The sequence below is a fragment of the Pygocentrus nattereri genome, chromosome 3 (genome assembly GCF_015220715.1).
Source record: "Pygocentrus nattereri isolate fPygNat1 chromosome 3, fPygNat1.pri, whole genome shotgun sequence".
NCBI classification, from domain to species: Eukaryota; Metazoa; Chordata; class Actinopteri; order Characiformes; family Serrasalmidae; genus Pygocentrus; species Pygocentrus nattereri.
Genome location: NC_051213.1, coordinates 46,065,864 through 46,092,593, shown reverse-complemented (window position 1 = coordinate 46,092,593; position 26,730 = coordinate 46,065,864). Strand labels below are relative to the sequence as shown.

The 26,730-nt window shown below is 41.6% G+C and overlaps 1 protein-coding gene across 2 annotated transcripts; it reads left to right on the top strand.

Moving 5' to 3' along the window:
• The first annotated feature begins 1,782 nt into the window (after positions 1-1,782).
• On the top strand, positions 1,783-26,551 carry g6fl (g6f-like). Of its 2 annotated transcripts, XM_017706067.2 has the most exons (12): positions 1,787-1,974; positions 2,961-3,290; positions 3,828-4,094; positions 6,900-6,935; positions 9,295-9,627; positions 13,063-13,317; positions 20,726-20,800; positions 22,390-22,518; positions 22,647-22,726; positions 25,126-25,149; positions 25,369-25,415; positions 26,380-26,551. In XM_017706067.2, exons 1-12 carry the CDS (start codon positions 1,824-1,826, stop codon positions 26,399-26,401), a joined length of 1,749 nt encoding a protein of 582 aa, XP_017561556.2. In that variant the 5' UTR covers positions 1,787-1,823; the 3' UTR covers positions 26,402-26,551. The 2 variants fall into 2 exon arrangements, with proteins under 2 accessions (XP_017561557.2, XP_017561556.2); XM_017706068.2 differs by lacking the exon at positions 20,726-20,800 and having other exon boundaries at positions 1,783-1,974.
• The last annotated feature ends 179 nt before the right edge of the window (positions 26,552-26,730 follow it).

The window sequence follows — 26,730 nt, the reverse complement described above, 5'->3', positions numbered from 1 at the left end:
GCTGTATAGCAGACCGTGCTGAGCAGTGTATTCATGTGTATTTCAGACTATAAATCCTGATGGCCTTAGGACGCGGCTATATCTGTGGTGCTTGTTTACACAGTGTCTTCAGTTTAGTACTGTTTTTAACATCACTGAATTCGTGACTGGATCAGTGTGCGAAATACCCCCTTGGCATTCGGGAGGGTCTCATGTTGGCTGGCTATTGCAGCATTAGCTGGCTGCTCACTCACCATAGCGGCACTGATGCTTGTTTCAATGGCAACAAAATGTTTATCAATTATTCTTTTGGAAATGCTCTTTTGTCTTGAGCTTGAGAAATGAGTACCAGCTCACTCTTTCCACCAAACTCTTGGAAAATTGGGCGAAGTTGTCAGATTTAAAGATCTGCTACAGCATATTATAGGGTTTATCAGAGATATCCTGGCCATAGTTATAGTTGCTAGGCTGTGAAGGACCAACTGGGTGCACCAGATCGATACACTGCCACCCTGAGGCAGAGCAGTGCTGCAGCTCTAGTTAGTTAAGAATTCCAAAGACAGAACCTCACTGGTTGCGGGTGAAACAGACTAAACAATGAGCTTTCCATGAATTTGCACTTCCGCCGTTATTTTTTCTAATGGACAGCATAACGTCTTAATAATTTTGTTTCCAGGAAACACCCTAAAGAGGTTAACTAGGGACCCCTTAAATGTTTCACTTTACTCAAGATTACGCAAAGGACCTCGCGAAAAAAGGAGGAAATGGGGACAATAAGAACCAGATGTGTCAATAGACATGCCCTGTCTAGGCTGGCCTAGGGGAGCTCATTAGCTAACTTAGCTAGGCTAACTTTGCAAAGTAATGCATTTTCATTGCATTTGAATGTAATGAACAGAACTTTGTGAACACGTCTGTAAAGACCCGCTTTGTCTGGCTTAAGATTCAGGCTTCGAATGAAAACCATGATGCATTGCTCTTTTGTTGTTGCTAGCCTTTAGCCTTTAATTTGCTAACCAGCAAGCTAGCAGAGTAACATGATGATGACATCAGCAGGCTTCAGTCAAGCCAGTCTAGTCGGTTTGAACATAGGAAAGTCAATTGACACATGAAATATTTTCTATATATTTACGTATTTCATTGCTTTATTGTTCTAAATAGTTTTTCTCACAGGTTTGTTCGATTTGAACACGAACTTCAGTCAAATCGCAATGATTTCTGGGCACGTTCTGCTGCTTTACATACCCTCCCCTCTCCTAGGGGTTGTCGTCCAGCTTCACTCAAGCCAATATACTAATGGAACAGTCCTTAAGACAATGTCAAGGGATTGATTCCCCAGACGATAAATGATGAGGGGATTTTAAAAATGATACTGAGATGGAGGGAGTGACAGTGGTCCCTCTTTTCCAACTGGCCGGTCACAATGTCTGAAAGGGCCTGTCAGTCCCATGAGTCACTATTGTTCTACCATAAAGGAGAGTATCGTTCTATTTTCACATAAAAGATATTTAGTTTCTATAAAATGCAAGCCAGTCTTTTTGGGCAAACAACAAAAAGCCATTGTGACGTTTCAGTTTCATTCTTCTTTGTTGCACATTTATTGTGCAAAAAACCGTCTGCAGACTGTTCGACTGTTTTCTTCCCATGGAGAACAGTGTGTATGTGTGCATGCGTGAGTAGTTTCGTCTATTTATCAATCCCTCACAGCAGTGCTGGCGTTTTCCTGTGTGAGTGCGCACACATAAATGAACATGGCAGTGTGTATGTATGTGTGTATGCGGTTTCCACAGCTTCCTAGCTGTCAGACTTATCTCGCTTGACAGTATTTGTCCCGTCTTGGCTTTATGTGCATCAACCTTTCCTGCATGATATTCACACCCCACTGTACTTCGCTCTGTTTGAGAACATCGCCAGAATTTGGCAGTATGAGAACTTATTCTCTTTGTTTTGTGCTCGTTTACATGTGTCTCATACTTTCATCTGCACCAGACAGAGGTAGGCTGTGCTATTCTGTTCTATTTTTCTAGAAAAGCATATTAATAATAGCAATAATAGCGCATGTACGTCTTAGGAGAACATGCCATTATTCCAAGCATATAATAGCCATTAATAGAGTATGGGGGTCCAGTTTTGGTCCCAAAGTGATGGGTCTGGCATGTTTTGGAGGGTGTTCTGTTCGACAGACTTGCCCTTTTTGAAAGTTTGGAAACCAATGAATGTTTTCAGTAACAAAAAGAATTTGGTGGCATACACCTGTATAATATGATGGCAATATGCAAATAGCATTTAACTTAAAAATTAAGAAATTATTATTCGTTATTACTATTATTATCTACTGAGCCTTAGATGATTCTAGATTGACTGAGATAGCTATAAATATACATAAAGTTAAAGTTCAAATAAAACTGAACACCCATAACAAAATCTCAATAGAATGTATGTCACTGTAACCTTGTATCTCCACAATAGTAACTTTACAGGAAAGGAAAAAACTTTACTTTTAATGTAAGTTGAGGGAACCAGACCATTTTTCCAAGTAATTTTGGGCCGTTTCTTTTGGTTGATTTATCATGAAAGTAACACACAATGTAAAGGGCAGCAGGCATTTTAACATTATGTTAAAAACTGAAAAATGCAACGTTTTCTTCCGACAGCGATATACATAATCCCTCATACTTCAAAAGTGGTCAAATAAGAAGTTGACCAGATACGTTTGGCAGATAAGTTGCCAAAAATATAGCAAATAGACACTTACAGTATTTTTGTAGCATTTATTGACTGTTCCCAAACTTAAAATATTGAATAAAACATCTAAAAAATGCATCAGCTGGCTACTGTATAATATAGCAATCAACATTATAGTTAACATTGTATAGAAAATAATTACAAAATGATTCCAAAATTATAAACAATAGTTCACACAAATAAGAAAAAAACCCTGTATCTGTTAGTAAAGCATGTCAAAAATGTGTGAGTTGTAGCCAACAACTGGACAGATGTGGTCATAGCGCAAGAGGGCAGACCCGTCACCCTGCCCTGCTCTGATGGACCGGCCACAGTCGCCGAACAGGTCACCTGGATGATGATGCGGCCTGAAGAGAAGCACTGGACATTACTGCTCTCGGTGAACTCTAGCAGGCGGCCTGTGGACAGACTCCTGAGCAGTACACATGGCAGAACATTCGAGATATTCGAAGATGTGTCACTGCAATTCATCGCCACAGCAACAGATGGAGGGCGGTACTCGTGTCTGATGCAGCAGAGAGGCAGAAAGCTGAAGGAGAAGATCATTCTTCTGGCTCTTCTTAAATGTTGAGTAATCCCCTCGATGTCTGACATGGACAAAATGCCAGTATTGTGATTATATTGTGACATATTACTATTGCACCTTCACACATTGGCGAATGAGTAATGTGACATGGTTAAAAATGGACCTGCATCATTTTGAACAGTACAGTTTACCTTTATAGTTTGAATGATTCATCAAAACACCCTCATAAACACCCATCTACAGCTGTGATTTGTGTAAGCGCTCCACTAGCTGTTCATCAGTGGGCAGTTGACAAGTTGTGCATGGAGCCGGATTAGTTTTACTAGGGGAGGTACCATAATGTGCTTCCCAATATGGTCCCTGATTTTAATATGAAGTGTATTTTAGCTAAATCTGGAGCTCCCTCAGTCACAGCAATCCTGTTATAATCCACCTTATGAATTTATAGAAATATATACACATATACGCCATCCTGTACCAATCGGCTAGTCAAGTCCCACACAAATGACATAACACAAACTCAACTGGTAAAACTAATTTGGCTCCAATAACTCTGAAAACTCCCTGTTTCTCTCAGTGACCCTAGCTCCTGCTCCTCCCATCCCTTTGGGCAGTACGGTGAGGTTGACAGCTCAGGTTTCTCCTTACTATGCTGTTGCCGGTGGGATGTGGCTGTCGCCCGCAGGTGTCCCATTACTTACTGTGGTTCCCGCTCAGGGCACCCTGCTCACCAAGTTGCCGCGGGTCAACCGTGGAGACAATGGCCTCTACATCTGCAGCATCCACGTTCAAGGCCAGAGCAGCAAGCCTGAATACAAACACACACTGAATGTGACAGTGAATGGTGAGATGCCACTTCATTTCGATTAGGGCTTTCATTGGGCCTGAATTTTAAACTAGACCAAACTCAAACAACATTTTGTTTGAATCCGACTGCAGCCCCACAAAAGTCTGTCTGAACCCGACTGTGTCCTGACAAAATTCTGTCTGAACCCGACTGTGTCCTGACAAAATTCTGCCTCAACCCGACTGCGTCCTGACAAAATTCTGTCTGAACCCGACTGCGTCCTGACAAAATTCTGTCTGAACCCGACTGCGTCCTGACAAAATTCTGTCTGAACCCAACTGCGTCCTGACAAAATTCTGTCTGAACCCGACTGCGTCCTGACAAAATTCTGTCTGAACCCAACTGCGTCCTGACAAAATTCTGCCTCAACCCGACTGCGTCCTGACAAAATTCTGCCTCAACCCGACTGCGTCCTGACAAAATTCTTTCTGAACCCGACTGCGTCCTGACAAAATTCTGTCTGAACCCGACTGCGTCCTGACAAAATTCTGTCTGAACCCGACTGCGTCCTGACAAAATTCTGTCTGAACCCAACTGCGTCCTGACAAAATTCTGTCTGAACCCGACTGTATCCTGACAAAATTCTGTCTGAACCCGACTGCGTCCTGACAAAATTCTGCCTGAACCCGACTGTGTCCTGACAAAATTCTGTCTGAATCTGACTGTATCCTGACAAAATTCTGTCTGAACCCGACTGTGTCCTGACAAAATTCTTCTGAACCTGACTGTGTCCTGACAAAATTCTGTCTGAACCCGACTGTGTCCTGACAAAATTCTGTCTGAACCCGACTGTATCCTGACAAAAGTCTGTCTGAACCCGACTGCGTCCTGACAAAATTCTGCCTGAACCCGACTGCGTCCTGACAAAATTCTGTCTGAACCCGACTGCGTCCTGACAAAATTCTGTCTGAACCCGACTGTATCCTGACAAAATTCTTCTGAACCCGACTGTGTCCTGACAAAATTCTTCTGAACCTGACTGTGTCCTGACAAAATTCTTCTGAACCTGACTGTGTCCTGACAAAATTCTGTCTGAACCCGACTGCGTCCTGACAAAATTCTGCCTGAACCCGACTGCGTCCTGACAAAATTCTGTCTGAACCCGACTGTGTCCTGACAAAATTCTGTCTGAACCCGACTGTATCCTGACAAAATTCTTCTGAACCCGACTGTGTCCTGACAAAATTCTTCTGAACCTGACTGTGTCCTGACAAAATTCTGCCTGAACCCGACTGCGTCCTGACAAAATTCTGTCTGAACCTGACTGTGTCCTGACAAAATTCTGTCTGAACACGACTGTGTCCTGACAAAATTCTGTCTGAACACGACTGTGTCCTGACAAAATTCTGCCTGAACCCGACTGCGTCCTGACAAAATTCTGTCTGAACCTGCCTGTGTCCTGACAAAATTCTGTCTGAACCCGACTGTGTCCTGACAAAATTCTGTCTGAACACGACTGTGTCCTGACAAAATTCTGTCTGAACCCGACTGTGTCCTGACAAAATTCTGTCTGAACACGACTGTGTCCTGACAAAATTCTGTCTGAACACGACTGTGTCCTGACAAAATTCTGTCTGAACACGACTGCGTCCTGACAAAATTCTGTCTGAACCCGACTGTGTCCTGACAAAATTCTGTCTGAACACGACTGCGTCCTGACAAAATTCTGTCTGAACACGACTGCGTCCTGACAAAATTCTGTCTGAACCCGACTGTGTCCTGACAAAATTCTGTCTGAACCCGACTGCGTCCTGACAAAATTCTGTCTGAACCTGATTGTAGCTCATCAGAATTACATCATAACCCAAACATAGCCAAATCTCTGTCTGAACCAACTGGCCTCATGGGCATCTCTGCCAACGATACCAGTGACTCCAGAGTGCCAGATTAAAAACTGTTAAGGTAATAAAAGTAGAGATAAAGAACACAGAAAAAATGAAAACAGGTGGGAGATGGGCTGTTTGACAAATGTATGTCAAACGTATGACAGACAATGTCAGAACCTGATCAAGCTTGATATGAACAGTCAGGTCCTGTTGGGTACGGCTAAGTATTTCAAAGTCTGACCTTAACATACCACTCAGTTCGGTCACACCCTCATACTGCAACTGTCATTCCAATCTGCCTTGTGCAACTTTTAAGTTACTTCACCTGGGAAGGTGGTATCAGCACACCCTGGATCAGCGCGGTTATTATAGCCGGCTGGAGAACATTTCCTAAGACCAGGCTGAAGGTTTAGGCAGACGGGTTCCGGATTTCGTCCTTTCAGGCTTTTGCCCATTCTCAGACTGATCGGTAATCTCCAGGCTGTAAAATTTGAACAGGAAATTGACAGTCACCAGCTTAAATATCAGACCATTGTACTCTCATGTGGATTATATACCTCAGTTGATTACTCAGCAATGCACAGCATCCTGAATTCCTAGTGAGGGAAATGACTTCAGGATCAAAAACAGTCAACTCTGCTAATGGTGGCTAGCCACGTGCAAAGAAGACTGGTTTTTAGAAGAAGACTGGAAACATTGGTGGAACATAACAGAAGATATATCTCAATACTTTAGATCTTTAACCCCTTACCAGTTTTAAAACACCCTTCTTTAACCTGAGAACAGCTCCTTTAGTTTACATTGAAGTCCCTGTAATTACTGTATATTAAGCCTTTGTATGAAATAAACCTGGATTGTTAAGGAGTTACCATCTATATTGTCTTCAATTGCTGCTGATTTGATGACTTTAACGCTGAAGACATTAACATTAACAAGTCTCAGTAACAACTCTGTCCCTTTCTCATCTCTTCCTCAGCATGGGAAGCAGCAAAATTTCCAAATATTAAATACGGTAAGACCATCTTTCTTCACTCTCCCAGCCACAGCCAACATGATTTAGCACCCACTCCAACCTCATTTAAACTCAAAGCACAGCCTGGTTCCACCTGAAACCATCCAAGCATTCCACACAATAACCCCAGTGTGCCACTCACTTTCGCACACTTGCTAACTCACTCTCGCACACACACACAAGTGTCCCTCACCGAGTTGCTGGATCAGAGTGGATGTGGAGTGGAGTGTTTCTGAGGAACCTTCTTAAAGCCTAAGAAGATAATCCTCATTCTCATGCCTCTGTGTTCTCGATCTCCTTGTGTGACTCTACTTTCACGATCACAATGCTCTACTGGCACGACTGTCTGCGCAACAATGGCACTAAAACCACTAGCGGCACTGAGGATTATTGTGCGGGATTTAATCAAATGATAGTTAGCTGCTGCATCGCTCTCCGTTCCCACTGTCTGCTAACTCACTTTCCCCTTTCCCTTTCTTTCTCCCTCTCCTCATATTCCTCTTGCACCTTCGCTCTTGTCAAATTCACCTTGTACTCTTTATTGTCAAAATAAAATCAGTTACAGTTAATATTGTTTTGTGCTAACTGGTGAGATAAAAACTTCCATTACTTGCTAAATTAGCTTGGCTGATCAGCTGCATTTGGACTAAGGGGGAAACTAATTTGCAGGACACAGCTGATTTTGATAACTTAATTGGGTGTATGTTGTAATTTCAGGTAGTTGCTATGGTATTCCAGCTTGTTGTTAGGGTTGCTAAGGTGTTGCTAGGCCATTGCTATGGTGTCGGGGGTGGCTAAAGTATTGATATCCCATAGCTATGGCTTTCCAGCTGCTAGATGAGGTTTTGCCTGACCTTTGCTATGGTGTCTCAAATGGTTGCTAAAGTATTACAATGCCACAGCTATGGTATTTCACCTGGTTGCTAAGGTTTTGACCAGCCATTGCTATGATGTCCCAGGTGGTTGCTAAAGTATTGCTATGTCAAAGCAATGATATTCGAGCTGCTTGGTAAGATTTTGCCTTGTCTTTGCTATGATGTCCCAGGTGGTTGCTAAGGTCTTACAAGGCCGTTATTATGGTATCCCAGGTGGTTGCTAAAGTATTGCTGTGCCATAGCTATGGTATTCCAGCTGTTTTGTAAGGTTTTGCCTGGGCTTTCTTATGGTGCCCCAAGTGGTTGCATAACGTACTGCTGTGCCATAGCAATGGTATTTCAGCTGGTTGCTAAGGTTTTGCCTGGCCTTTGCTTAGATGTTCCAGGTGGTTGCTAAGGTCTTGCAAGGCTGTTATTATAGTATCCCAGGTAGTTGCTAAAGTGTTCCTCTGTAGCTGCTATGGTATTCCAGGGTGTTGATAGGGGGTTGTTAAATGATTGCAAAGTTGTTGCTAGGGGTTGCTATGGTTTTTGTATTATTATTAGCAACAGATATATAGTACAAGAAATAGACATGTACGTTATGACAAGACAAGCCACAAAAAGATGAGGAAAAGAAAAAAAAACTCAATACTTAAAAGAAATTAACAGACAGTACATTAGGCAAAAAAAAAGAAAATTATTAATAATTATAATAATGACAGACAGGCAGTATGTTAAGTAAATACTCTTCTTGCTGTGCAGAAGAGACCCCCCCCCCCCCCCCCCCCCCCCCACTGAACTGTTTTCCGCCCCCCTCCATACTCTTCGTCTGACCCCCCGCCCCCAGCCTGAACCTGCTTCCCAGCGCAGGTTGAGCAACATGTCAGAGCTTTCCGGGTTTAATTAAAAGACCACTTTGCACAGGACTGCTCTGAAGCGCCCTGCTGGGTGTATAAACTTTTGACAACATAGTGTATAATGTCTGAGGTGGGATAAAAGTGTTTCATGGGAAAAATTATTCTGTTTCAGGATATTGAGCATATCTTTATTTGTTCCTATGGGAAAAACTGTGTTTGAATGAACGCCGCACATTGTATTGTATGTTGGCTCGGTTCAAAAAGCGTGTATATATAAAAGTATATATATATATATATATATATATATATATATATATATATATTTATTTATATATATATATATATATATACACACACATGTATATACATATAATATGTATTAAACACATATGAAGGGTTGTTTTGTCAAGCCACGCACAGAAACAGAATCTGGAGCTGTGATTGGTCGGGATAGCTAATGACTTTAAATCCCTGTCCACTGAAAATGTGTAAGCATTTGAACTTTTGAGCAGTGGTGGATGTCATTGGTTGCCGTCCACTCTGCTTCATTATCTTTCACTGCCATGTCTGTGTCCTTCTTCTTTATCTGTCTCTTTTCCTGACTTCACTTTCTCGTCTAAACACTCTACTCTTTCCCCTCTACAGACTCCACAGGCAGCAAGGCATCTCTCTCCAATTTACCGGTCACTCTTCCCTGCCCTCCCGTCTCTGGCGACTACGTGCAGCTCTACTGGTGGAAACCAAACCTGTATATGTCAAATCCAGAGCCGGAGCTGGTCTTCCAGTTCGACCGCTGGAGGAATCACATGAAGCAGAACAGGTCTAATTTCCAGTTGCTAGGCCCCTCGTCTGTGGAAGCTAAAGGAAACTTCTCCTTCCTCCTGAGGCCAAAGCTGGGGGACGCAGGTCGCTACCAGTGCGAGGTCTTCCTGGACAGTGCCGTGTTTGGCCAGTCCACAACGCTGACCGTCTTACATGGTAATGTCCCACAAAGCACTATGACTGGGCAATATGTCCAAAAAACTCAGGAGCAGTTTCTGGTGAAGCATCATCTTTAAGCTAGCTACGTTATCGCAGGCATGTTCTGTCGCCATTCATTTCCTGTCACCTATTAGCTTATGTTCCCTATGTTAGGCTCAAGCTTATTAATGATGTACAAAATTAAGCTGACGTGTAGAAAACCAATTTAAAAAGTTGGGACAGTCGATTAAATGAATATAACATCAGGGAGCAGTGATTTGTTAGATATGTAATGTTTTCCGTTGACAATTTCATTGGTTTTTGTAAGAATATGCTCATTCTGAAATCGATGTCTGCAACAGGTTCCAAAAAAGATGCAATTGCGAAATGTTCAAAAACATCGTAACGATCGAATCATGCTTGGATATAAAAGGATTACCCAGAAAAGACTTTGCCACTTTGCCCAAAATAATTCAGCAAAAAAAATCTAACAGTTTAAAAAAATATGTTCCTCAGTCAGGAATTCCAAGGATTGTACACTGTTAGAAATAAGGTGCTTTGCAGGTATATTTACATTGATCAAGGTACAAACAATGTAAATGTACCCTCAAAGGTACAACAGCGGTTTCAAGGTCCAATTGTGTGCCTTGTGTAAGTCTGTGCCAGTGGAAAAGTGCATTTACGCCCCGAATGTTTTAAAACAGAACGATAGAATAAAAAGCCTGGAGACGAGACGGGGTGTGTCGAAAATATCATTTTAATGGATTATGGTACAGTTATGTTAAGATTGTTAAGATTACGTTAAGAGGCGTCCTGCCCCAGTGACAGTTTCATGCCTTTTTTTCTGAGAGTGTAGGTGTTTCACCCTCTGCAGTGCATAGTGTTATCAAAGATTCAGGGAATCTGGACTAGGCCTAAAGCCACAAATGGATACCTACTGTGACCTTCTCTCTCTCTCAGAAAGCTCTGCTCTACAGTGCCAGGGAACCCAAATCTGAGCTTTCTTTATAATTAACTTCCTCTGGACCAAAAGATGTACATGTACAAAGTATGTCTTATGAATACGTTCCCAAAGTCTAATAAATGCTGTATTTTACCCTATTTATCTAACCTCACTGTAAACTGGGCGGTAGCAATAGTGGGTGATGCTTCCATAAGCGTCCCCCTGACCAATCACAAGGCTGTGTCTCTTGCCCCGCCCACACAAAACAGTGTCCGAGAAACTTAGCGAACTAAAGCTGACCCAAGCTAGCTAGACCACCTGACTGTAGCTGCCTGTCGCCTGTTCGTTTGTTTATCCAAGCTTTGTTGGAAGTTAAGAATAGCTAACTTTAGGGTTTTTAGTATTTCGGTATTACAGTATTTAGTGTTTCATTTCTAACAAGTCAGGGCATCGCTAGACCAGTTTTAGGGGCACTTTAGACTTCTCTAAATGGTATTTAGCCCCCCCTTCCGAATGAACGTACATTACTTGTTCAAATCATCCATATTTATATTAAAGTTTACGTTTATTTTCATTCATTCTCAGGCAGTAGATCTGTCTCTTTGTATAAAAAACACTATATCCATCCACTTACAACAGGCACAGATCAAACAAAGGTACTGAAGTCAGGCAACGCTGTCTTAGATAAGCTGCAAGGTCATAAATAGATTAAACACAGATTTTAGATCAGTTCAGTCTCAGCTGGTCGGTAGGCATGTTTAATAAGCTAGGACAATTTGATGTTCAGAGTAACAAATATATTTTCTCTATTAAATTCAGTAATAATTTTACTTGAAAGCTTAAACAACTTTACCCCACTTTCTTCTTCCTCACTAACCTTTGTCATATCTGAGTTTTGATGTCAGGTACTTCTCCTAGATGTGGTTTAGTCCAGTTTTTTATTCAAGCACATAAAAACATGAGCAACTGTTTCTTTTGCGATTGAAAACCCAACATTATGTTAGTTTCAGCTTCCGGCTGGTGGGCTTTAAGATCACGTCGGGCACTTTTCTGGACCAGGCAACCTTGAGACAGTGCTGTCTGTTTTACCTCGGAAAGGCCGTCTTTGTGGAGTCTTTGGGGGTACTCATCATTTCTTTGCCCTCGTTGCTCACTAGCAGCTCAACACAGAGGGGCAACATTTCAGAGCCAATAGTGTCCACATTCATGAGTTACTGGGGGAAATATTTTATTATAATGATTCCACTTACAGAAGGGCCACAAGGGGGCGGCGGGGGGGGGTGCCTCAAAAAAGTTTCTGGTAATTAATTTGCATTTTATCAGCCAGGACCAGTGCACTGTGGGACAGAACATTTAGCAGAACACATATAGAGCCTATGAAACATAAATGTAGCAACACTACAAATGAAGTTGATGCTACTCCAACACATTAACAGGCTCATTCATCTCCCACCACATCCACTCACAGGCAGGCCAGGGCACCCCCGTGTGACCTCACCGGCCTTGGGTTTGTTTCCTAATTACACAGTCTGTGGAATCAATCACAGCGTACAGCAGCCTATCAGTCTTTCTCTCTCTCTGCTGCTTAATTACTCCCCCTTCCTTGATCCTCTCTTGCATGTTTCTTACTTTTTCATTCACCATCATTTCTTTGCCTTTCAAAACACCCTCTCCTTCTCTGGCTCGGTAATGTAATGGTTTTTACTAGGCCTCATTACAGATGTCATTATATGTAATTACACCTGCCGCCAGTCGCCGCGACGATGCTGGCGGCTATGGCATTGCCGTGGTAACCGGTGGGCTCAATTAGGCCAAGATTGATTCTACTTTGAGTGTAAGAAGACACAACACATCAGTCACACACATCTCCGCCTGGCCTGCTGCACACGCATCTAATGAATACACAGCAGTTTAACCCCGTCTGCCTTTTTTCTTCAAAATGCAGTCAAAGAAACACCTCTATGGTACAGCTCATTTCTGCTAGCCCCCTAATGGGATTTCTCATAGTATGTTAGCTGATACATGAGCACGTTCTGGCCTTTCTAGATTAAACACAGCCATACATTTTCAGGTTTTTTGAAGATGTTAACATTTATTTTACCTTGTATGTAACAGACTCTGCACTGGCATGGTGTTGATTCCCGTTTCTAACAGTGAACAGAAGCTTAATGGTTAGGCTACCATTCATATTTGATGTCGGTGACGTATCAGGGACTTCCAGGAGATTTAGAGTGACTTTTTATCTTTGGGAAGCGTGGCTGATTCCACTGATATTTCCTAATAATTCTTATGGTTTATATGACGTGTTAGGCCTTCAGCCCAGTTCAGGCCAAGCCCTAACCAATGAAAGAGCTAGCTTGGCTTTTGGTGGCTGTGATATAAAATAAATGTATCCATTGTGTGATAGAAAAGTCATCTCTGTTTTCATCTGTAGTTTCTCTCTCTGCCTTTTCCTTTTCTTTCTCTTTAACCTTTCTCTCCCTCTCTCTCTCTCTCTCTCTCTCTCTCAGTGTCTAACAAGACCTCCTCTTCCACTCTGGATCTGATCTGTAAGTATGCTGAGCGCTCTCAGGTGAAGCGGGCGAAGTGGACCCATGTAGAGCGGCCTGACGTTCAGCTACCAATGAAGGCCATGTTAGGCATGCTGACCGTCTCAGTATCTCTCCCGGTCACACCTGAGACGGCCGGCCAGTACATCTGCACGCTGCTGTTGGAAAACTCGCAAACGCTCAATTACACATACACCGTCACGCTGCCCCCTCCAGGTAAGAGAGTTCACCGTCACTTCTGACTTATTAGATTATATAGTTATCTATGTTTATTCCGTGTAGGACAGGATGCACAATACAGACAGAAATACCATAATTTGACTATATTTGAAGACGTAGAGCAAGTCATAGGACTGGCTTGTAACTCACTCGATCATGTTTAGCAGGCTGGACATTCTCCACAAGGCCGCACCATTTTAACTTAAAAAGCTTCATAAGAGCAGTGACACTGTGTGCCATGTTAAATTTTATGACTGAGGCATTTGGAAAAACCTGAACCCCAAGCATATGCCAAATTTTGCTCGGTAATTTAACAGTGTCATGTAGACCATCCAACCATCTAAACATGGCCCTATCATCAGGAGACTGCAAGAACAATCCTTGGTGATACTACAGCCATCCAAGGCTGGTAATCCAAGAAAGCACAACTGGTGCAGTGGAGGTCATAGGTCTCGGACAAAGTCTATGCCATTCTCTGCCCTCCTAGCATTGGTGGTATCATGTAAATGAGGGAGTCCTAACTAGTAGATGGGATCAGACATGACTAAATTAGAAAAAATTTGAAAGAAGCAAAAAACAGTGTCATGTATCCATTACCAGTAATTGTCTTGACAGATGTCATAGTGTTTTATGTTATGGCAGCTTATGTCACATGCTAATTTTTGTACTCTAGTTAGTCATGAAGACATCACACATTATAACATCTGGCATGACAATAAAAGTAATGGTACTATAACATTGAGTGCATTAACACTCAATAATAATAATGATTTAGTCAGTAATCTGATCAACACGTTTACATGCACTTGAGTCATCAGATAATGGGGAAACTCCATGTCTACATGAGTCAGACAGTAATCAGATTTCTGTTTTGCAACCAGACAAAAAACTCACAGAAGAAGATGTGTAATAAACGTAATGTAAAACTCAAAATTCATACTGCAGCTTTTTTTTAAATCATCAAGTTACTTTACCTGAAAATATTTCAGCAAGCTTGTATCTGGTTTCAGCTCCAAAAAGTGTTTTGCTGCGTCTCACGGCAACTGTGCTCAATTATTTCCAGAACTGCAGTCTGTTTTCATGCATGCACTGAGAAATGTGAAAGAAATCAGAGTAAGAGTTCACAGCGCTGAGAAATCTGAAAGAAATCAGAGTAAGATTTCACACGCACTGAGAAATCTGAAAGAAATCAGAGTAAGAGTTCACAGCGCTGAGAAATCTGAAAGAAATCAGAGTAAGAGCTCACAGCGCTGAGAAATGTGAAAGAAATCAGAGTAAGAGTTCACAGCGCTGAGAAATCTGAAAGAAATCAGAGTAAGATTTCACACGCACTGAGAAATCTGAAAGAAATCAGAGTAAGAGTTCACAGCGCTGAGAAATCTGAATGAAATCAGAGTAAGAGTTCACACGCACTGAGAAATCTGAAAGAAATCAGAGTAAGAGTTCACAGCGCTGAGAAATCTGAAAGAAATCAGAGTAAGAGTTCACACGCACTGAGAAATCTGAAAGAAATCAGAGTAAGAGTTCACAGCCTTGAGAAATCTGAATGAAATCAGAGTAAGAGTTCACACGCACTGAGAAATCTGAAAGAAATCAGAGTAAGAGTTCACAGCCTTGAGAAATCTGAAAGAAATCAGAGTAAGAGCTCACAGCACTGAGAAATCTGAAAGAAATCAGAGTAAGAGCTCACAGCACTGAGAAATCTGAAAGAAATCAGAGTAAGATTTCAAACGCACTGAGAAATCTGAAAGAAATCAGAGTAAGAGTTCACAGCGCTGAGAAATCTGAAAGAAATCAGAGTAAGATTTCACACGCACTGAGAAATCTGAAAGAAATCAGAGTAAGATTTCACACGCACTGAGAAATCTGAAAGAAATCAGAGTAAGAGTTCACAGCCTTGAGAAATCTGAATGAAATCAGAGTAAGAGTTCACACGCACTGAGAAATCTGAAAGAAATCAGAGTAAGAGTTCACACGCACTGAGAAATCTGAAAGAAATCAGAGTAAGAGTTCACACGCACTGAGAAATCTGAAAGAAATCAGAGTAAGAGTTCACAGCCTTGAGAAATCTGAATGAAATCAGAGTAAGAGTTCACACGCACTGAGAAATCTGAAAGAAATCAGAGTAAGAGTTCACAGCACTGAGAAATCTGAAAGAAATCAGAGTAAGAGTTCACAGCACTGAGAAATCTGAAAGAAATCAGAGTAAGAGTTCACAGCACTGAGAAATCTGAAAGAAATCAGAGTAAGAGTTCACAGCACTGAGAAATCTGAAAGAAATCAGAGTAAGAGTTCACAGCGCTGAGAAATCTGAAGGAAATCAGAGTAAGAGCTCACAGCACTGAGAAATCTGAAAGAAATCAGAGTAAGAGCTCACAGCACTGAGAAATCTGAAAGAAATCAGAGTAAGAGTTCACAGCGCTGAGAAATCTGAAAGAAATCAGAGTAAGAGTTCACAGCGCTGAGAAATCTGAAAGAAATCAGAGTAAGAGCTCACAGCACTGAGAAATCTGAAAGAAATCAGAGTAAGAGTTCACAGCGCTGAGAAATCTGAAAGAAATCAGAGTAAGAGTTCACACGCACTGAGAAATCAGAAAGAAATCAGAGTAAGAGCTCACAGCACTGAGAAATCTGAAAGAAATCAGAGTAAGAGCTCACAGTGCTGAGAAATCTGAAAGAAATCAGAGTAAGAGCTCACAGCACTGAGAAATCTGAAAGAAATCAGAGTAAGAGCTCACAGCACTGAGAAATCTGAAAGAAATCAGAGTAAGAGCTCACAGCACTGAGAAATCAGAAAGAAATCAGAGTAAGAGCTCACAGCACTGAGAAATCTGAAAGAAATCAGAGTAAGAGTTCACGCGCACTGAGAAATCTGATTACTGAGCTACAATCCTGCTCTCTTTATCCAATTGCATAATCAGATTTCTCCGATCTAACTCCGATCTAAGAAATCAGTGTGCCGTTTTCATGACCTTTTGAATAATCAGGTAACTGCAGATATCCGGCACGGTTATTTCAATGTTATGTAGCAGGGCTCGAGTAAATTGATATCTGATGTTCTTTGGAATACAGTAACACATTAATAACACATCAGTGAATCTTTAAAACGACACAGTTAAACATCTGTGTGAGAAAAATGACTTACAGTACGTTTGGCCAGTCACCTGCAGAGCGGTTTGAGCATGTTTGGGACGCTCACAGCACCAGAGTACGTGAGTGGTGTGGAGTGAGGAGTGGGGTGGCATGATTTTGCAGAGCACAGAGCGTTTTCAGAAAGTCAGAGCATCTGTGTTCTCTCCCAATTCGAAATCACTCTAATACTGCTCCATGCCATGAGCCAGTCCTTTTTTCCACACTCACTACCTCTGCGTGGCACGAGGGACGTGGCAACGTGTGGCAGAATGCCGCACACAACGGCCTTTCCTTCACAGTGTTTGGGCGGCAGAGCTGTTCAGCAGACCTACATTACTGGACGTTTTCACCAATCAGAACAAAATCTGCAGTTGTTACACACACAGGCAGTCCTGTCGTCCACAACGATAAAAAGGATTGTGTAATAATGTGCATTTGTTTACTCTTGCCGGTTGTCTGGCAGTCGTTTCAAGCCTAAACCCACCAAATAAAAAGTACAGAATTAGTACAAACTAGTTTTTCGCTTAGCCGCAAATTATATCAAAACGAAATGAAGCACGTTGTGTCTTCTCCTTACGCTCGAGACATAAACCAAATTGTATAAGAATGAATCATTTGGGGCGGACATGGACAAGTTTTCTCTAATGTGTGAGTGATGAGTGAGAAACAGAAAATCCGGAGTGGAGCTGGAGTCACATACTCTACACAAAAAAACAGCCTTTTGCAAATGTTACAGTATTGATGACCGCAGTGTTAACACTGCAAAGGCCAATAATTCAGTAACATTTAACAAAGGCATAATGTACAGCTATAATGCAGTAGGCGTATGATTAGGTAACTAATAGCTGGCGGTTGGCGATTCAGTGTATTATTGCCATCTAATGGAAACTTGCAAGCAATTGCGCATTTTGTTTCACCTAATATGTGAATCCATGCAGCGTCATACACCACTCAGAAATGACAGTATTGTAATTTAGCTTTGGTTTATTGTCTAAAGCAAATAACTTCAAAGGTTGAAGAGCAAGAGGAATAGAAATTGGATCAGACTGACCAGAGCATTTTTGCAGTCTGACAGTGATTCACAAGACCATAAGTTGAGAAAGAGAAATCAGCTCTCTCCTAGAAGTGGAAGAGTGCACAAAGACAGATAGACAGACAGATAGATAGACAGACAGATAGATAGACAGTACTGGTTCTTACACAAAGATTCATTAGATTTTACTGCATCTTACAATTCTATAAATTTGGTTGAGTGCTTTAATAAACACTGTATAGATTCCAGTACACTGGTTAGCAAGAGAAAGAGAGAGAAATCTACATTTTAGAGACTTATAATACATACTTAAAAACGAAGGTCTGTTTAATGAGAGAGAGTTCAGAATGAAACACAATCTCAGGGCAAATATCGAAATCCAAAAACCAAGCAACAGTCAAAAACCGGAATAGACAAAACATACAGGCAAACAGGGCAGAAGGGCAAATCCAAAACCGGTCAAAAGGTTCAAAGCGCAAGTCGAGAAGTCAAAGAAATGACCCTCAGTTGTCCAGTGAAATGGCAACGAGGAGAACAACCCAAGGACTATTAAAGTCTGAGACAAACACAGGTGAATCGAATTAGATTTCGGGTGACTGAGAACGAGGCAGTTGCGTGCGATTGGAGGAATAGATGACATCATCGCACCTGGAATTGAGTCCTGGAGCATGCCAGGCGTGACAGTATGGAGTGTGTTTATCTCTTGGAAATGGTCTCGTTGCAATAATATTCAAAAATATAAATAATATAAACCGTAAGTAAAAATAAACAAGTTCATATCTAAGCTAAGTACAATTACTCGAGTACATAATGCAGTACAGTTACTCAACTCAGCCCTGAACTCTATACAGTCCGTTTCTGAACTTATAGTCATTGATGTGTTAGTGCTTGGCCCCCTAATATTAACCAAATGTGGAGTGGAGCTCCAGTGCTCAAGTTTACATGAATGACTTATGCACTGGAGACAGAATCCCTGCAGTACAAATGTATGGGCAGGGAAACATGGTGTGACAGTATTTTACGACCTGTAACAATTTTTATCTGGTAGATTTTGAACCTCGGTTCCCACCGTAGATAAACATTATACTATAAATGTCAGGGATTGATGGAGTAAGATAGAGATAAAATACGTGTGTGTGTGTGTGTGTGTGTGTGTGTGTGTCATTAAAGACAAGTTTTCTTTACAGTGGTGGTGATGGGAACCAGGGGTCACCATGTCTACAACACAAATACAGGCCTTTTATTTACTGTCTAAAACCACCAGTGAACCCACACGAGTCTCCTGAGTGTTTATATGTAACGTTGATGATGGTAAAACAGCAGATCTGAAAAAATACGTTTTCTTTGAGGACTCTTTTGCCTTACAATGCCCTGCATGTGTTCCCCCATGGACGTCTTTAACGTTCCGTATGTTTAAGGCTGAAATCCCAAAGTTATTGTAAGACAATGTCTCAGACGTCGGGCAGCAAATTCATAACAATTCCATGCAATAACTTTCTGCGCAGTAGCTTCTACTCCATATTCTCTGACCTAAAGTCTAAAGTTCCTGTCACCATCACTGTGAACAATTCTGACTTGGTAAGTTTTTCTGATCAAACATGTTTCAGCACGTTTTGATGTTCTAAGTGAAAATATTTGAGCACGTTACCTACAGGGAACACATAAATGTGGCATATTTCAAAGCGTAGTACACAGTTTGCTTTGGCGTTTGAGCTTAACATATTGGAAATGGGAAACTATGAAAGGTGCCCTAACTTTTGCACAGGTCACACTGTATGACTTTATTCCACTGTATGTTGAATTTAGCAAATGAAGAGTAATGGGGTATCAAAAAGAGCCGTCGTGTGTTTTATGGAAGACGGGTTCCCTTATTTTCATTCATAAATCAACTGAGCGTGTAATTTGGCCAGGGGTGCCCAAACATTTGCATACCCAGTTTTGGAAAATTTTTGGAAAATTTTGGAATTCCCCCTTAAAGGTAGCCAAACATGCTAATGCTGTTAACTGTGAGTAGTGGATGGATGGCATTTAGCATGATGCCGCTTTCATTATGCTAACTGATGGCTATTGGCTTTCATTCATTTTTACATTACTAGCAACCTTCGCATTATTGACTGAACTATCGCTTTAAGCCTAATCGCCATCAGTCTCGTACCAGATCGGGCTGTGGACTTCCACGGTTCATCAGACAGGTCACACTCTGAAACCGTTCCATCCACCGGGACCCAAGCCATCAATTACTGCCAATATACTGCTATTAGTATTGATTAAAGGGCAATTCCACCAATTTTTAAAAATTCCTGAATAATTCAGTCTGTGTAACGCAAACAGTCATGCAGAGTGGTTTAATGTGGAATGGTTCATTGTAGAGACTCAGCGGTGGTGATGGGAACCAGGGGTCGCCATGACTACAACACTAATATAGACATTTTATTTGTCATCCAAACCCACCAGTGAACCTACACGAGTCTTCTGAGTTTTGCATGTAACACTGACGATAAAACCGTCATAAATCTGACAAAAAATATTTGGGGTGGGGGGACTCTTTTGCCTTACAACACGCCATGAATAGGTCAAAATGAATGGATTAAAATACATTTTAAGCCAAAACTTTATCACAGAACCATCATAAAGCAATATAACAGATATCAGGCAGTGTTTATCTAACCATTTCTTGTAATAGCATTTCACAGTAGACCACTCTGAATGACATCTCAACCAATTCATTGAGTAGGATCTTTTCAAAGAAAAGTTGGTGGAATTTCCCCTTTGAGGCCCATGTTTTGCAGTCTTGTCGCTGGTCAGCAGATTCCATGAGCGTGTGACTCAAATTAGTGAGCTAATATTACATCTTTACCTCCTGAATAGTCTAAAGAAGCTGGAACACGACATGGCCCAACATTGCGGCTCTGTTTGCATGGATGACGTCAGTTCAAACCCGCATGCAAAGCCAGTTTAGGCTTATCGCCTCATCACAGGCACTGGGGGAAATTTGAATACACTGAGGACAGCAGCATGACGTAATGCCTTTCCCTCCCTCTTCCTCTCCCTCCCTCTCTGCTGTGCCTGGTTTTCAGGGTTTTTTCACTCACAATGCCTGAGAGTTTGGTTTCTTCAGGAGCTTTTTGACACATTGGAGTGTTCAAAAAATGAACTCCAATGCACAGATGCTCCTTGTATTTTCATAGAAGTAGAGTGAGTAAATCTCGGTTTCTGCTCTCTCCTGCCTGTCCTATAAAGAGCGACCTTGCTGTGTGAGCCAGCGGCCTACCAGCACCACCACAGACTCTACAGGCTTTCTGCTGACACCTGCTGGTCAGTGCTGCAACTACACCCTCGCACATGGTGACCTGAGACTTTTTACCACATTAGTAGCCACATTTAAAGCTTTCCTGTGCCAAGAGGCTTACAAATGCTGTTCATTAAGAGACGATTTGGCTTAAAACTCGAATTGGACCACAAATCAATCAATCAAAACATGCTTTAGTGTCTAGTTTTGCACTGGAGCTATGAGGCTAATGTAGCGAACCAGCCACTTCCTTGCTTGTCATTAGGCTCCAAGATGCTTTAGCTTCAGAGTTTGAAGAGGAATTCCACCGTTTCCACTGTTCCACTGTTTACATTTACATTGTAAAATTTTTGACCATCCATCCACTTTCCAAGCCTCTTCTCCGTCAGGGTCGCGGGGGGGTGCTGGAGCCTATCCCAGCGGTCATCGGGCGGAAGGCAGGATACACCCTGGACAGGTCGCCAGTCCATCGCAGGGCAGACAGACAGACACAGACAGTCACTCACACCCAGGGGCAATTTAGCACGTACAATTGGCCTGACTGCATGTCTTTGGACTGTGGGAGGAAACCGGAGAACCTGAGATTGACCAGGTTTTTGAAAAAGCTGAGGAATAAAGGGAAACACATTTTAATTTTTCTAATAAATATGCAATAAATTATAACTATAATTATATAGTATATGAAATTGATCAATTGAAACATGCTAAATTGCCCCTAGGTGTGAGTGACTGTCTGTGTCTGTCTGTCTGCCCTGCGATGGACTGGTGACCTGTCCAGGGTGCATCCTGCCTTCTGCCCGATGACCGCTGGTATAGGCTCCAGCTTCCCCCCCTGCGACCCTGACGGAGAAGCGGCTTAGAAAATGGATGGATGGATGGATGGATGAAATAGATAGTGAGCATATATCATCCACGGGCTTGGTAAGGTGGGCATCCCGCTGACTGTAACACCCCTGCTGGTCCACTCTCGGGCCACCCAGATTACTGTCCTGCGTACAAAGTCGAACTAGTTTTTAATCTCCTCACACCGATTTTAAATGTGCACAACCGTTTATTTTAGAGCTAAGACAAACATTACAAACAACTGAGAGGCTGAAAAGACTAGGCCTGATATAAAATGATTTTATAGAAAACGCAGACACTGTTTAACAACCAGTTAGTCTGCTTAACAACAAGTGGGCTGAGCAAAACATCAGTGGACCACCAGCTTTGCCATCAGTGGGCCAACAGTGGCTCACTGTCCTCTTGCTATCAGGGAATATGTGATGCTTCTTGTACGTGTAAAACAAAATCACAACAATTTATATCAGAAAAAAAATTGTTTTGGTCTATAAAGTGTCTTATAACGTATAGATGGATAGATAGACAGATAGATAGATAGACAGACAGACAGACAGACAGACAGACAGATAGATAGATAGATAGATAGATAGATAGATAGATAGATAGATAGATAGATAGATAGATAGATAGATAGATAGATAGATAGATAGATAGACAGACAGACAGATCTATCTTGGGAAATCACCAAACTGTGCCGGGCCCTCCAGGACCACAGCAGGGAGCCCCCGACTACTCACATTACCCCTCTCTGCTTTTCTTATCTCACTTCCAGAGGGTAGCAGTGTGCCACAGCCATCTGCTCTTCTTCCCTCTCTCTCTCTCCTCCTCTTTCTGATGCCTGTGATTGCCGTGGCTGTCGGGGTGTTGCTATGGAGACGGGGCCGTTGCTCCCTTCGCCGGAGTGAGTCCTGTCATTTGTCTTTTTTTTTTTCCTTCCAGTATGTCCACAATAGATCTGAATACTGTCAGCCGTGATGGACGGAGGCTGTGAAGTGCACAAAATTAAAATGTGTGTGTGTGTGTGTGTAGATGTAGACGTGGAGCACACCCTCTCTCACTACTCTGGAGAAGTGGAGAACATCTACGAAAACCCCGAGGATCTGAGACAGGTGAATAGATTGCATATTAGGGTATTAGCGATATATTGTTTTGCTGATAATATCAGCCAATATTAATGTTACCCATTAATGTTTTTTTAGTATTGGCAAAAATGCCACTCATAATTTATACACTTATAACAGTATTTATAAGGCTGGCTTTACATGGTGAAATGTTCATGCAACTTTAGATGCTTGAAACCTACATGAGACTAAACTGCACTTGAGTTGGATGATGTAAAGCGCCCTGCAGCTCAAAACTCGAAACTCAGCCGCAACTGTAGTATCAGTCTCAACTTGGTGAAGTTTCCTGAAACAACCTATCATAACAACAGTAATGCGTCACATGACCAAAGGGAAATTATTACAGAGATGTGGGATTCGATCCTTGATGAAGAAAGAATGAGTGAAACATCAAGTAGGTTATAATCTTAACAGCCCTTTAAACAAACTTATACACACAGCAAATAAAAGCCCAAATATTTACTAAAGAACTGCAGATAGAAAAAATGTGGAATATGGAAAAAAAATGTGTGAGAACAAACTTTACACATTGCAGATGACTGTACAGCAAAAATGATACTGTGTATCAAAAAATACAAGCTGCTAATTTGGCTAAATAAAACCTATAAAACCATGAAGAATACTGAATAGCTCTACCGTGGAACTACAATGTTTATATTTATTGAGTTCACCCAAATTATGTAATTGATTTCCATGAAAAATGTAAAAAAAAAAGATTTTTTAAAAATTTCCATGTCAATGAAAGACAACCATTTAAAGAAGGTAGGAAATATAGGGCCAAGAAGGCCTACATCAAATATTGCATTGAGAACAGGAATTAATGATGTACAGATTCATCCTGTTAAGCCTAAAACAACAGTTTAAAAGTCTTAAAAACTCTTTAAGACAGTTTTAAAACGCCTTCACATATTAACGCACAAAAGTAGGTCAGGGTTAATGTTAAAGTCTCCAAATCAACATTTCATACAACAGTTCGTTTCGGCCATGCAAGATGATTGAGAGGCGTTCTAACGGTGCTGTTATTTCACCCGAAACCTCACAGGTTTTTCACAAACACTATCACTCCACTGAGATGCTGTTGCTAAGCAACGACTTTGACAGCTGTAGGAGACGCTCAAGCCGTTTGAACCTTTTCACTACTTACTTTGCCACAAACAGAAAACGGACACTTTAAGATCACATCTGACCGACAGGTGATTTGGTCCGACTCTGAAGATGAGGTGGCACTCAATTCCCAAACTGTCGTCACCACTGAGCAGCTTTTCAGTCGGCAGCTGTGACAGAAGAACAGCTAAACAACCTGGAACCAGCCAGAAATGAACCCAACACCATTCGCCAAACGAAACGGGCTGTAAGAAGCTTTACAGACCGGCTGGAACAAAACAACATTAATACTGATCTGGAAAAACTAACAAAACTGAGCTGAACCTGATATTGGGCCAGTTTTATGGCTCATTCCGCACTTCAAAAGGCGAGGATCACAGCAGACTGAGCAGCGAGTGGGCGGAGTTCGTTACTCTGTTGTAGCAACAAGCTGCTTCTTAAGGAACTATAATTTGGTGGAAGGAACTGAACATTAAAATATATTAAACGCCGCGTTCACAGCCCAGTTTATTCATTTCTTACTGTATTTATTTGACTGTTGTATAAAAGCGCCCAAATCACAGTCATTTTTTGCAATAACACACTCCCTCTCATTTTCCATTGCTTAAATATATAACATTATACTGATGAAGACAGGATGACAGTAGTAGATCATTCACTCACGTTCTCCGAAGACACGTCCTTTAGCAAGTTTTGACTGAGTTCTCTTTGAATTCTCTTTCAACACGCAATCATCAGATTCATCCCCTCAGGGAAGGGGTCTGAAACACAGCCCACATTACAGAATGTTCTTCTGCATGTTGTCTAAACTTACACATTTCCTCCAGAGAAGTCTCTGGTCTCTGAAGATCCAGGAAACTTAATGCAGCCTCAAGAATCCTAACTAGAAAATCTAATTGGTGCACAGCTGACATTTTTCATGGTTCCATAATTTGAATTGAACGTGAGCTGGGATGGAAAGCCCAACAGATATTGGTCAGACCCTAGTGCACGGGTCAGGCTCCAGTCCTCGTGGGCCAAAACATTGCGGACTTCAGCGCACTGCCTCATGAAACACACCTGATTCAGCTCATCAGCTGATTAGCAAGGCCTTCATGAACTGAATTCAGAGGGGTAGATGAGGGTAAACGCTGATCTCCACAGCACTTTGGCCTGGAATGTCCCCAGTTTGACACGCCTGCTCTAGTGTGTGTATTTCTGCCTCCACCGTTTACTGATCCCTCCCTTCCACTAGTCTCTCATTAACTGTTTTTGTCCTTTCTTTCTGGTTTTCTCGCCCATAGTCACCTCTACATGGCGTCTACATGGTGAGTTATCACTGTTCTTCCAAGAGGACTTTTATTTCAGGTTCTACAGTCTGGCGAGTGTGTGTGGATGTGTGTTTGGGGAGGTGTTTGTGTGCCAGCCCTCACTTTATTGTCAGTCTTACATTAGCAATATTAACAGATGAGCCAGCATAAACCTCTGCCAAACCATAAATCTGAACCTTCTTCATCCCTTTATTACCTTCTCCTCCCCTCCTTCAGGACCTAAAGCCCACAGGAGAGACGGATGTGTATCGGGAATTAGACAGGTGAGAGACGATTGACGAAGGCCATGGAAGGAGTGTTGGTGCTGCCCCCATCAGTCCATTAATCATTACACTAAACATGAAAGGAGAACTCCAGCGTTCTTCGCCCTGATCTCTGCTGCCTGTTAACATGGTCTCCTTCTACGTAGGAACAAGCAACACTCACTGACTCAAAACCTCACTTATAATACACTACATACTTAAAAAAGCTGGTTCTTCAAGGGTTCTTTAGTAAAGAAAATGGTTTGTATAGAATCATGAACACTCAAAGAAGCCTTTACCTGATTAAAGGATTCTTTGCACCATGAAAATGTCCTTCAGATTGTTGGAGAATGATATTACAACAATAGAAGAACCCTTTTTGCTGCTATGTGGAGCCCTTCTCAGAAAGGTTCTATAGAGAACCATCTACAGCACATTCTCCGTCACTCTGAAGAACCCTTTCACGGTGCAAAGAACGCTCTAATCATGCAAATGGTTCTTTGAGCATTCATGGTTCTGTATAGTACTACTGTTTTTACTAAAGAACCTTTGAGGAACCATTTTTAAGAGTGTATGGATCCATAATTACTCGTTTAGTACTTTTACTTTCGATACTTAAGTACATTTGAAGGTAAATACTTTAGTACTTTTACTCAAGTGGAGGTCTAAAGGGAGGAACTTCTACTTTTACTGGAGTGATATTTTACCTTGGGGGTCTCAACTTTAACTCCAGTACAGGAATTGTGTACTGTACTTCATCCACCACTGCAAGTCTTTGGGTTTCAAGTCAGTGGGTTTTGTGTTCATTTCTAAGGAAAGGTGTCAAAATTATTGTCTGTGTTATTTGATGGAATAATGAGTTAGATGGACATTAAGTTGAAAAAGTGCTGGGAAATTAATTAAATGTTAATATCAGACTCTTGTGTGTGTGTGTGTGTGTGTGTGTGTGTGTGTGTGTGTGTGTGTGTGTGTCTTCTCCTTTCAGATATGACCCGTGCTGTGATTAAGTCTCTCAGATGGATGAATATGTGATGTGAATTGCCAATAAATTTGAAATAATTTATATTAGCGAGCCATCTTTTATATATTTGCTGATTACTGTGTATAATGAAGTTATTACTGATAACTGTAAACACTGATTAAATTGTAATAAGTAATCAGTCTGCATTTCTTTTCTCTATCTATCCTAACCATCAAACTGTGCAACCCAGTGAGTGAGTCACATGGTTTTGGTTAATTCATGGAATTGCACCCAGGGCCTCATAAATTAAAAAGAGAACCAAATTAAAAGGCATTTATTATTTATTAGCCTTTATTAAACCACTGCCTAGTGTTC

What these genes read in the sequence shown, in the direction of transcription:
- g6fl (XM_017706067.2), top strand. Translation starts at nt 1,824, where the DNA reads ATGTGCATCAACCTTTCCTGCATGATATTCACACCCCACTGTACTTCG. An exon ending in CCGTTGCTCCCTTCGCCGGA is followed by an intron (nt 22,519 to 22,646) that starts GTGAGTCCTGTC and finishes GTGTGTGTGTAG; the next exon opens with ATGTAGACGTGGAGCACACC. An exon ending in GTGTATCGGGAATTAGACAG is followed by an intron (nt 25,416 to 26,379) that starts GTGAGAGACGAT and finishes TTCTCCTTTCAG; the next exon opens with ATATGACCCGTGCTGTGATT.